The sequence below is a fragment of the Nestor notabilis genome, unplaced genomic scaffold, assembly GCF_000696875.1.
Source record: "Nestor notabilis isolate BGI_N333 unplaced genomic scaffold, ASM69687v1 scaffold13761, whole genome shotgun sequence".
Taxonomy (NCBI): domain Eukaryota; kingdom Metazoa; phylum Chordata; class Aves; order Psittaciformes; family Psittacidae; genus Nestor; species Nestor notabilis.
The window spans coordinates 11,733-24,535 of record NW_009913443.1 but is presented as its reverse complement, the minus strand read 5'-3'; the positions used below and the strand labels follow the sequence as shown (position 1 = coordinate 24,535).

Here is a 12,803-nt window from a genome sequence, read left to right as displayed (position 1 = left end):
TTTTCATCACTCCTTTTTAAGTTGTGACTAAATTAGCACAGCCTGCGCACCCCAGGCTGTGTGCTGGGAGGAGGAAGGGGGAGAAAACGGAAGATGTAACGGCCTGAGGCACTTCAAGCAGAGAGCATCCATCTGCTAGCAGCAGTCAATGAACAGAACATTTCTAAAAAGCTTCCCACTCATATTAAGTCAAGCCAAAAGAACAGAAAACACCTTCCTTCTCTCTGACTCTGCAGGACTGAACATAACAGGACAGTGGGCTATAAATATATGTTAAAAAAAATTACAAAGTGAGAGAGAAGCTCAGAGCACAGTCCTGTGTTCAGCCTCTCCTGCGGCAAAGCCAGTTTAAGAGGCTCCTGCTCATCTTTACGTCATCCATTCCCTCCTCCACTCTGTGGTGGCATGTGGAGGAGGGAAAGGATCAAAGGGAAAGAGGAAAATTTTAAAAAGGGTTGGTTCTTTTAATTTTTTTTATATTGCTTGAGAAACCCAGATCTTTTCACTGTCCCAGTAAACAGACACATTTCCCAAGCCAAGGCAAAGCCATATGTGATTGAAGGGAATGGGAAAGGGCAGACGAGAGACAGGCATGGCCAGGATCAAACTGGCTTTGCTGTTAGAGATAGTTATCATGAACTGCACTCCAGAGCTGCAGCTCTATAAGATGAAGGCCTCTGATGGCAATTCCACTGGAAGGAGCTCCCAACCTTTCACAAAAGACCTCATTCCCCCCTTGCACACCGCAGCACATCAGCTCTCTGGGCAGACACAAACACCTACTGCACACTCAGCAAGTCCCAGTACAGCAACCATCCAGGTTAAAAAAATAACTTGTATGTGCACAGAGTCGTTCTAGTTCAGGCCGGGACTAGGGTTTGGGTTTAAGTTTTTTGTTGGTTTCTTTCTTTGAGCAGGGAGTTTACATAGGTTAGCCTGCTGATATATTTGCTGGTGTTCCTGAACTGGACAAAGGACCCTCCCACTAAACACACATTTCATACCTGGTACAGAACCCTGTAGTTTCTTTTAATTTGTATTTAATACCTACATTTACACTTGGGTTTTACACCACTGTACTGTATTTGCCTGAGAAAGGCTGGTGTAGCAATGGCATTGAGCAGAAGCCAAAGTCTTTGCCTGACAGACTTTTGAATAGCACATGCAACAGCAGTGCTCGTCCATCTGGGAGGACACATCACACAACTGGGAAGGCAACAAGGACAATCAAAGCTACACATGCACTTCCCTTCTGCACAAAGAATGAGTGGTAATGTGTTGGAGAAGCATCACCACTTGTGCTGCTCTGATATTGCTCCGTCAGCCACCACTAGATGCTTATGACAGGTACTGGGCCAGATGTGCCTGAGCAGGTGATGTTACAGCCCTACAAGAGGAATACAACATGCTTGCACATCCTCCCGCAGACACGCTTGAGCTGATGCCACCTGTACCCCACACCAACACATACATGCTGGCTCCTGCAAGACCATCAGCAACAATGAGATGAAAGCAGCTTGGGATCACAGCTAACTCACATCCAGCTGCAAAGTGGAGGTGAAATGAGTGCAAGCATGTCTGCAAGAACACAAGCAAATAAATCAATCTTCCTTACAAAAACAGTGTAGACAGGCACTGATTTTTTTCTATCATTTGTCAGTCCTACAGAGTGTCCAGAAGTTTAATGCTGTGGCCATTATTTAAGAAAAGCTGTCTTCCAAAAAACCTGCAATAGTTCCACCTGCAAATCACACTTGCAGACCCTCAGGCCTACAGAATGCTTCCATGCACTGTCACATCATCAGCTCTCCAATTTATTTCATAGAGCAAAACAAGAAGGCACTTTCAACACATGAAAAAGGAACTACGCGCTATCAGAGAACAGAGCACTAAAAAGCAACAACATTCTCCCTCTAAGGTTTTGAACCACAGTACCTATGAAATGACACAAACACTTCAAAACTCATGTTTGGATGTTTAAAAATCTGTCTTATGCCATAGAAGTGGCATGATCAAAAAAGACAGCAGCAGCTACATGGAACTTAAACCAAAGCTATGTTACCTGGAGCATATTTTAAGCTTGTCTAACAACGTTCCAAAGCTAAAATGGTTTAATTCAGCAGCTTGTTAGAAGAGGCAGATTACCAGCACAGATTTTCTAGACATTACTAGAAGGGGGGGAAGGTGGAGAAATGCAGTCACCTATTTTCTGCCACACTGCACAAGAAGGAAGATAGACCTATTAATATCCAACTTCATCTCCTTGTGAATGGAGATAAACTATAAAAAGTGAAGGTTTTAAAAAACATTAGCCCACTTGGTAAACTGTCATTAAGTAAAGGATTGCTCTCAAGAGAAATGACAGGTTCCAATTACCTACACAAGGCTGTAGGGAGATAAATCTCCATCAGTGAACTCTGCAAACGTGAATTTTTTTTTTTAATATATATACATATAGATATACACACGTCATACTCTGTCACACAGAAGTTGAAGTTAACAGGGAAAAATTTTAAGGTATCAGAGGCCAAAATTTCAATATCCAAGCAAGAAATTTCACAAGCATGCAGCATTTTAGAAGGCATTTCTTCTTGTTTGTCAAAATGAAGCAGAGTTTTGTGCTTCCCTGGCACAACAATTTTCTTACCTACATTCAACTAATAAAGACAGAGCAAAGGCATCATAAAAGGCACCTTTAACTCCAGAGACACAAACAGGCTAATTCAAAGCAGCTGAACACACAAATATTTGAGTTATCTTAACTCATTTGATTAAGACTTTAAATTTTTTTTTATTTATTCAACTTCAAGGACAATTTTTGAAACTAAAAGTAACAACCAAGATCATCCTGAGTCCACATACAGACTGAACCAACAGCTCCGAGAAAATTCAGAAGTATCTTTTCTAGCTTTTCCCTTTTCTGGCTAAGCAAACGCAGGAACAGAATAAGGGAGACCAGCAATGCTTGACTTCAGTGTTCCAACCAGGAAGGATGCTGTGCTACAAGACAAGAGGAAGGTAAGCTGTTAGTGGCCTCAAGTGGAGGAAGTCTAAACTTGTTAACATGCAAAAGGACAGAGCAGTAAGATGCAATTCAGTAGTCCAGTTCTGGACATATTAAGTCTGTGTCAACAAGGACATAAACAAGAAAGCCTACAACGTATCACTTCAGAGACAAGCATCTGAGCTTAGTCAATCTAGACTTCCTTTCACTGAGTGAAGAGAAACACAGACTTAGGAGAATGAGTCATTTCACTTCCTTTCAGATTAAATGAATCACACCCTAAATCTGTCTGCCTCTATGCAAGGCCCTGAAAGCAGTTCAGGATGATGAACCACCCAAGCTCAAGCCATGTCATGGGACTAGATGGAAGAAGTATGTTGATGAAGAAAAAGATACACTTGAAACAACAACAACCAACCTCCAGCAAAACACACCCACTGGTAAAAACCATGTAAGATTATCCCAAATATAAAGTGGAAGATGCCCTTTATCCTCTTTCAAGGAGAGATAAAGTTAACACATGAAATGGGAAGATCAAGGAAATGAATGAGACAGAAGTTGTTAATGATAACAAAGGACTCAAAGGAGAAGGCAGTAGACAGATCAAAGAGGAAAATACTGAAGCAGTGGTCTAGCTAGAAGAGGATGTTTTTCAAAGCCTCCATGAGTAAGACATTTAGGAGCGTACAAGACAAAACCAGACAAGGAGAACTTTAAGCAATGGTTAAAAGACAAGAGAAAACCCAATGGGTTTTCCACTCCAATGAAGGTGAGACAAGCATTAGCTTCTATCCCAACAGAAATGAAAGCAAAAAGGACAAGAGAGACTAAAAGTTTCATTATTGAAATAGAAGGCAGACACAGAAGTTGATCCAGAAGGAAGAGTCAAAGAAAAGACTGCATCCAGCAAAGGAAGCAATGTGGCATAATTCAAAGTCTATGCACAGCTGCAAAACTACAAATTCACGGTGGGGTGGCAGATATGATGGAACAGCTCACATGACTGGAGTCATGAGATGGATGGTTTACAGATCCACAAGACGGACACACAGGGAAGGTGACAGAGGACTCATTTTACACACAGTTTGATCGTTTGAAGCTCTGCTGAAAAGCAAGTGACAGGTCAATAAAGAGTTAATGGGTCTGGATGAGAGGTGAAGCCAACGGAAACACTGTCAAGAGCATCTGCTACAGACCACCTCATCTTGAAGATAAAGCCTTCTTTAAACAAATGGAACATGTCCTGGTACTCATGGTGAGCTGTAAGCACACTGGCATCTGCTGGAAGGGAATCACAGTGGGGCATAAGCAATACAGTGGACTTCTAGAGCACACTGAGAACAGGTCAAGCATGAGCAGCACTGCGATACATCCACCATTCTCTAGAAAGGAAGATGTGGTGGAGAACTTACAGTTTGATGGCAGGCTTAGTTACAGAAACCCCTGAGATAATAAAGTTTAGGACCTTTAGGCATGCAAGGAAAATGGGTAGCATAATTACAACCCTGGATTTCAGACGGCAGGCTTCAGTTTGCTCAGTGAAGTGGTAAACAGGACCCCTTGAGGTACTGCTGTGAAGGCCAAAGGGGCCAGGAGGACTGGTCAGTCTTCAAATACAGTGTCCCCAGAGCAAAAGAGCACTCCATACTGTGTAGGATGTGCAGGAAGGTGAGCCCACAGAAAGCGTGGCAGCTTGGCTTTATAGCAGTTCATGAGTCTCCTTGGTCTTCCATTGCAATGTCTGTTTTCAGGGCTCACGGTTCGCTCTATGTGAGTTTTGAAGAAATTAAGCATTACCCATGGTAAAGAAAGACCAAATAAGGGCTCACTTAAACAAAATCTACATCCACAAGTCAATTGGACTGGCTGGGATACATTTGAGGATACTAAGGGAGCTGGGAGTAAGAGGCATCTTTGCCATCTTTAAAAAGTTGTAGGAATGACAGATCACAGAATCATTGGATGGGACCTCTGGAGATCATCTAAGTCCAACACCCCGTGCCAAAGGAGGGCCATCAAGAGAAGGTTACACAGGAACGTATCCAGGCAGGTTGTGAATGTTCTGTTTGACTAGAGGCAGCAAGCATCAGGCTTTTCTTCCAGGGGGGAAGTAGGACACTGGAGGTGAGCTGGCCTACCTTCAGCCTGTTGGAAGGCTATGGAACAGATCTACCTGGAAACCATTTCCAGACACAAAAAAGAAAGACGGTAACTGGGAACTACCAGAACAGATTTAACGAGGGCAGACCATACCTGACTGCAACAAAAGCCAAACTGCAGTCAAGGTAAACAGTAATTTGTGTTCTTCCCCTCATCCCATTTCATCATTCTCCCTGGTAGCCAAATTGAGGAGACACAGACTAGACAAGTGAACTGCAAGTTGGGTTAAAAACTGGCCAGATTCAAACGGTAGTGGTCAGCACTTCAACCAGACTTACAAGTGGGACTGAATACTGTCCAATGCCTTCATTAACAACGTGGACAATGGGACAGGAGGTTCCCTTTGCCAGCCTGCAGACAACACTACATCAGGACATTGGTCAATACGTTAATGGGCAAAGCCACTATTCAGAGGTATTTTAAGATGCTGAAGGAATGAGCTGACAGAGGTCTCATAAACTTCCACAAGGCAAATGCAAATTTTGTTTTTCCACCTGGGATGGAATAACTGCAGGGCAACAATACAGCAGGGGACTGTTTGGTTAGGGAGTAGCTTTGTAGAAAAGGATCTAGATTCCTCATGGACAGAAAGATGGACATGACATAGCAGCACCCAACTACAGTGATGAAGGCTAACCACATCCTGGAGCTCCATTATTAAGAATGTAGCCAGAAGGTCAAGGGAAGTGATTATTATCCCCTCTTCGTCATTTATGAGACTACACTTTGTCCAGTTCAGGACTCCTCTGCACAAGACAAGTCATTGACATACTGTCAAGTCCAACAGAGAGCTGCTAAGATAATTAGGAGACTGGAGTACATGGCATGAGGCTAAGAGCTGAATTTGCTCAGTCTTAAAATGAGAAAGCTAAGGGGGGCGGTGTCACTGGTGTCTTCAGCTATTCAGTGAGAGGTTAGAAGGAAGATTGAGCCAGATTTATCAGAGACATACAGCAAAAAGACAAAAAATAATAAGCAAAAAGACTTACCTAGTCAAAATAAGTTCTGACTAGATACAAGGAAAAAATTCTTTATGATGCGGGTGGTCAAGCATTAAAGAACAGGTTGTCCAGGGAGACTGTATCATTTCCTTCCTTGGGGATACCCAAAGCTGAGCTGCAGTAGGCCCTGAACAGCTTAATGCAACTTCAAAGCCACCATTTTGTGGACCTCTAGAGGTCCCTTCCAGTCTACATTGTTCTAAGATTCTACTATCTTCTCCCTCCCTTATTGTTTTAGTTTTGTTAAGTAGTGTTCTCTGTTCCTGTTCTTTGGACATTCCTGTTCTTCACAAGTGTTATATGCTGTCCTGGTCTAACTCACACTGTATAGCTCTAGCACTATGATCACTTGTAATAAACCAGCTATGAAATTAGTGATGGCAATGAAGGTTAAAGAATTAAGCAAATAGTTTAAATGTAAGCAGTCAAAAATGCATTAGAGAACATCTTCAGAAATGTCTTCCCATTTAGCATTAAAATACTATTAGCTATGTTTTGGTATTTAGGAGGACTGAGGGAAAACACATTTATGTAAAGAAATTATTAAAAACACAGCACAAGAGTTCAGAAATAGGATTAAGGCAGACGCAGCTGCAATCTTCAAACTTAGTTTAAACCAAATTTGAGTATCTGCAACTGTAGCTTTCAAGTTATAATCATGCCATTGACCTTCCTTCCCCGCTCCCTTTTGTTTTTGGCCACTGAAGACTCTGATGCTTTCAATAGCTCCAAGTCAAGAACAACTCCCTTGTAACGACGACTCTGACATGGATATAGTGAGAGCAGATTGCCTGCAAGGAAACAAGAATAAACCAGCTATTTAGAGAGATTATGTAATGCAGCCCAGAGCTGTAAAATGAGATTTAAAGAGACAGAACTCTGCATTTCAGCCCTGTAAGTAACCATAAAAGTTGGGCAATACTGTAACAATTTGAAGAGACGAACAGAGGAAGAAGTCCTGTCAAAGGGTCCCTTCCCTCTCTGAGGTAGTATTTTATTCATAATTCTCACAAAACCAGTACCATTTGGCTATTTCGTCAAACCCTTTAAAACAAAGTCAAAACACCTCTTCACATCAGAGGTGTTTCAACCTCTGCTGGTTGCACATCAAGGTGGTGTGCAGGTTTTTACTGCATCTTGTGGACCTGAGCTTGTTGATCTTGTGAAGCTCAGCACTCTCAATTAGCACAGCACTGCATGCTGAAAAATCAAACCAATTATGAACAAATACAACAGAATTAGTCTTCCCTGCATAAATATTTTAGCAAGTGTAAACAAGATTCAAGCTTTTATAAGCAGCCAATTCCTAAACAAACACCCACGAACATCAGCTGGTTAAGCAAAGGAAGACCAAGACTATGAACTGCCATGCACTACCATATTATAAACAGTGAGGAAAAATACAGCAAAGGCACATGTGATAAAGGAGAATAGTTCTGTGTATTGGACAAACTTACACAAAGCTGGAGACTGTAAAACCTTGAGGGTTTGTCCATGGCTTTGTTTAGAGCATACACACACACATAAAAACACTGATGCACAAAATAATGATCCTGTAGAAGAGTCCAGAACTGTTGAGCAGTTGTTAAGAGATTTTATTTCTGCATTTCTTCACTTTAGAATGGAGGAAAAGAAAAAACTTTGTACAATTACCTTAGGAATTCTAATGAAAAACTGGTTTTCATCTAACTCTAAACATCCTTTCATTAAAAGCCTCAAAAAATAGCAGCATCATACATTCAGCCAACCCCAGCTGCTTTGCTAGTGAATAAATAAGAGACAGTGAGCCCAGATCACCTCCTTTTCACCTCCCCTGAAAAAAGACACTACAGCAAGGAAGAATTTGGCCCAAACTACGTGGGGGAGGGAAGGGAAAGCAGGGGGAGGTTGGGGTTTTTTTCTTAAAGAAAACAAAACAAAACAAAAAACAAACCAGCAAGTCCCTGTTTCGTTGCTGGACTTTTCCTCACATCATGTCAAGCCTGCAGGTTGCTGGCAAGCAGATCAGGCACAGTGCGAGACCTGCCAGCATTCCCAGACCACACACACACTCTCAGCTGCTCTTGAATACACTGGGGATGAAGTTTATCTACCACCCATCCCTGCTTTCCAGAGCCTGGTTCTTCCCTGCAGTAACAGCCCATACAGAGATTTTCCACAAGGGGGAAAGAATCATGTCCCTGTGGTACTGAAGGTAGCACACAGCCTTGTCACAAGAGCCACCAGCAAGCTGCAAGAACAGGTCTCCTGAACCATTCTAGCAAGCTGTGCTGCAATGACATCCCAACAGGATGCTAATTTCAGCAGTTCATTTGCAACTCGGATAACTTCGGAAATGTAAACATACTAGTACCAGCAAATAAATAAATAAACAGCTCAGCATTTTTTCTGATCAGATAGTGTGGTGCTCCAGGCATAACTGTTCATTTTTAAAACAATCAACTATGAATGCACTTCAGTTTCACTCAGTGAACAACCCATACTTTCTGTTTAAAATATATACTGTAAGTTCATTTACTTTGCCACAGTTTCATGTCTAAACACAATGGCTATTAACATAATTTCAGGAAAAAGAAAAAAGGCCATGATCATTGGCCCACAGTGACAGGCTGAGATTTTCTAAGTTCATTGCCATAGCTCAATTTACAATTAAAAACAATGCAAAATCAAAACTGTGATTAAATGCAGCAGACGACTAGCTCATTATACAGCAGCAGAAAGGAAAGACATTCAAAAACCAATTGCTCTATCCGAAATATCATCTGCTGCTGTCATGCCTGGGACTGAGCAAGAACATCACTTAGCTTATTGGAAATAATTTTCCCAGAGACAGATTGGCAGCATGACAAATGAGGGTTGGCTACAAAATCAAAGACCAAATACTTTTTTCATATATAAAGGATAGCCACAAAAAAAAATAAAAAAGAAGAAGTAAAGAGCCTCAGACAGGTATATGTGAAAGCCAAATTATTTTCCTATTTCAGAATTGTTTGGGAGATAATTTCATTTAAATTTAATTTAAAGCAAATATCATTTCTTGTATCTGATGCTGACAGACTTTAGCCAAGTCAGAATCACTATGCACGATTGGGGATCCCACACAGAAAAGCTGTGGGGAAGGAAGATGCTCAGACACATTCCCCAGCAAACACTCACCCAAGAAAGAAGTCATGTTTAGATTCCAGAAAAACGCCTACACTATATTTAATTGTGATTACCTTTCAGCATAACTGAAAGGGCTTTGGAAGGATTCAAGCACTCCAAGAAGCAATGGGATAGCATTTTCTCTCCTCAACATTTTACTTTTATACAATTAAAGACTAGGAACTGGGCAGTCCATATGCACAACAGGCCAATTTACTTTTTAAATGCCTGCATAAAATTAGTTTTGATTAAAATGCCTTCATCCAAAGACAAACTTAACTAACTGTAAAAGGTATTCTTGTAGGTTTATTCCACTGCTTATACAGGATACACAGTATATAGGCATTTTTAAAACTTGCAAGTTAGTAACTTTGGACCTGACACTGAAACTAGCTCACAGAAAGCAGGAGCTTTACTCTGCCACGCAAGCAAGGTTCAGTGCTGTTCAGTACAAACAGCTGAATAAAAACATTCTGCATATACATCGACTGAATAATGCTGACTAAAGCAGCCTGGATACATTTCAATAACAAGGATCAATCTTAACCTTTCTATACCTATGGAGACCAATCTTATCCTCTGCATACCTATGCAGGCAGCGTTTGAGTTCCAAGTATAAGATTTTAATTTAGGAAAATACCTTTACCTAAAATATTCCACCCCCAAAAAGAGCACCATATAAGTAAAACCCATCTATGTCCCTTGGTTAACTATGTCAGCTTCCAAATCTTTGATATGACAGTCCATCAGCTGTCATGTCCAAGAGTTATGAGAAAATAATATTAATTGGCCAAAAAATGACAACTGCTGTCCATTGATATGAGTAACAGCAACTGGAAGAACATTCTCTTTCTGGAGTAAAAGCTGGGTTTATTCACTCACTTTAGAGTGTAGATTCTGTAAATCTCAATTAAAATGTATAGCATGTAATGAGAATATTTAAATATCCTATGGACACGACAATCTTTTTTCCATGTTTCCCCTCTCTTTCTTCAACAGTCACATATTAAGCATGATTACTACCAAGTGTGCATATATATATATGCATTATCTCACACTTACAGTGTATATATACAAAAGCATTAGCACAAGTATACTTAAAAATAAACATGCGCAAAGCATTTCAAGAACTCTGAAAACTGATAAAATAAAAAGCCACAATAGTTTAACAGATAACAAGAAGGTGCAGTGGGCATGTCAACCTTGAAAAAGCCCTTTTAAACTACAATAGTATTGTCAGGTGCCATTACCCTTTGTCAGCCAGCTACCTGACCTCATAAATCAGGTATAACAGCCAAATGAAAGCACAATGTAAAATCAGCATAAGGCATACTTGTCTAATGAATAACAAGTGACCAGTCAAGGTTTTGAGGTCATATTCAAACTGAAAAATTTACTGTAATCAACCATATTAATAAAAACAAAAGTCGTATCAGCAAGACTAAGCTTGTACGTACCATTCTGTAGAGTTTGTGCTCGTGACTCCTTCCCCAGATTGGCATGGAATCCTCCTCCTAAAGTTGGTGTCTTGCCTGCACCTGTTAGAGAAAAAACTTATTGGTTTGTGCCACTTATTGTGCCGCTATATTCAGTACCTGTGTAATTTACAACATGCCAAATTACATTGATAAGGGCAACCGAAGTGCTTGAAGGGCTTACAACAGTGAATACAACAATCCTGTGAAATTTATTTCTTCCCTGTGATAACTTAAGATTTACATGGCTCCATAAGCCCTCCCAATCGCAGCTCCAAAAGAAAGTACAAAAATGTCACAACCCCTATTGTAAACAGAACATGAAAATCAGTATTGTAAAATACTTCTCAAAATAAATGATGAAATAATTGCTAGTTTATATTTTTTTGTCTGAAGAGTATTCAATACATAATATTAATCGCTAATTACTGGCACTAGAGAACATAAACACCTTTAGCATTCAATGACGAGTGTCATTGTTGGGTACTACAGACATAACACTTGAAAATAACTTTAGACCAACATCAGGCACACACAGAGCAACACTTAGGCTACAAAAACAGCAAGTCTGGAACTGCTACTTTTACATCCTGAAAGGCTGGAGACTAAAATAAGTCCAGGTTGTAAATTAGCATCAACTAGAGTCTGGTTTGCGTATCCATGCCTATGCTGAGGAACCTGAATGCAGAGTTTGCTAAGAGTTAATGGAACTACTCACACAAACCAATCTTGCAGAAGAGGGAATTAAACTACCAAGGACAGAAATATTCTCCCACTAAAGCAGGAAGGGTTTTTAAAAAAAAAAAAAAAAAAAAAATACAAAAAACAATCAGGCTACCTCAAGCAGGATATTTTAATCTACTGGCTTAACAGCAAGTAAGACCAAAAAGCAAAATTGCACAGGATTGAAAACAAGTAATTTGTTCATAAGTGACTTCTACTTAATTCAAGTAGTCTGCTCTCCAGAATCAGGAGAAAAGTCATCTTGTTGCCTATGATGCCTACCTACATTTTTTCCTCAAGTTCTTGTAGCTATGTTTTCTCATCTTTTACCAGTTCTCTAGAACAAACTAGAACGGCCTTGGGATAGAATCATGAAGGAGAGTGAAGCGTCCCTTTGTCCAGTTTGGGTCAGGTGTCCCGTCTCTGCTCCCTCACAGGTTCTTGTGCCCCTCCTCACTGGCAGAGCATGAGACTGAAAAGTCCTTGATCAGAGTAAGCATTACTTAGTAACAACTAAAACATCAGTGTTTTATCAGCATTGTTCTCAGACTCAACTTGAAAACACAGCACTGCACCAGCTGCTAGGAAGACAAGACCAGAACACAGGTACAAGTGATGAGAAACTGTGACCTAAATCGTTCATTCTTAGTAGACTTTCTTAGTCTCCTCTCAGCTGCATCTAATGTACATCCATGTTGGGGGGGGCGGGGCGGAAGTAACAAAAAACCCCACAAACAGATAAACTAATATTCCTGAAGTATTCATGTCTATCAGCCTTCAAAGCTTAATTTTCCATACACCTTTTAAATTGGGTTTCTAGTGCTATTCACAACAGAAACAGACTTCACTTCATTAACAAATCCTTTCAACAAACATTCATTAAAAGCTCTCCCATAAATGCCCCACAGCTTAAGTACTTCAGTTCAACATCCTAGTTAGAAATGAAAAACATTCAATAGCAACCTCCTCACTGGTTATTTATACACAGCATTTATAGACAGTAACGTCTCCTTCCCATTCTTATAGGTACTTATTCCCACAAGTGCTCCAAAACAAACCCAATGAGGCAAAACGGAGAGAGGTTACCAAACTACCCTAGGACACATAACATTTTTGGTATACATTTAATAAGAATGGTTTACCTGGGGGAGGGAAGGAGGGAGGAAATATATATATCAATAGTGGCAATAGTTTTATGCTGCTTTTCTTTAGTAGCACATGTAACTTGCTAAAACTCTGCCTCCTACCCTCATTTTTTTTTTGTTGTTTTAAGATTTGCTTTATCACAGGCTACCT

At 40.4% G+C, this 12,803-nt stretch overlaps 1 protein-coding gene across 1 annotated transcript in view; it reads right to left on the bottom strand.

Moving 5' to 3' along the window:
* The window catches only part of LOC104412478 (transcription factor IIIB 90 kDa subunit-like), a gene marked incomplete at its 5' end in the record, with an annotated part of 30,013 nt that extends 19,151 nt beyond the window's left edge, over window positions 1–10,862 (bottom strand). The window contains one exon of the mRNA XM_010023210.1: window positions 10,767–10,862. Coding sequence (XP_010021512.1) covers window positions 10,767–10,862 — 96 coding nt within the window. The remainder of the gene's footprint in view (window positions 1–10,766) is intronic.
* Window positions 10,863–12,803: the final 1,941 nt, after the last annotated feature.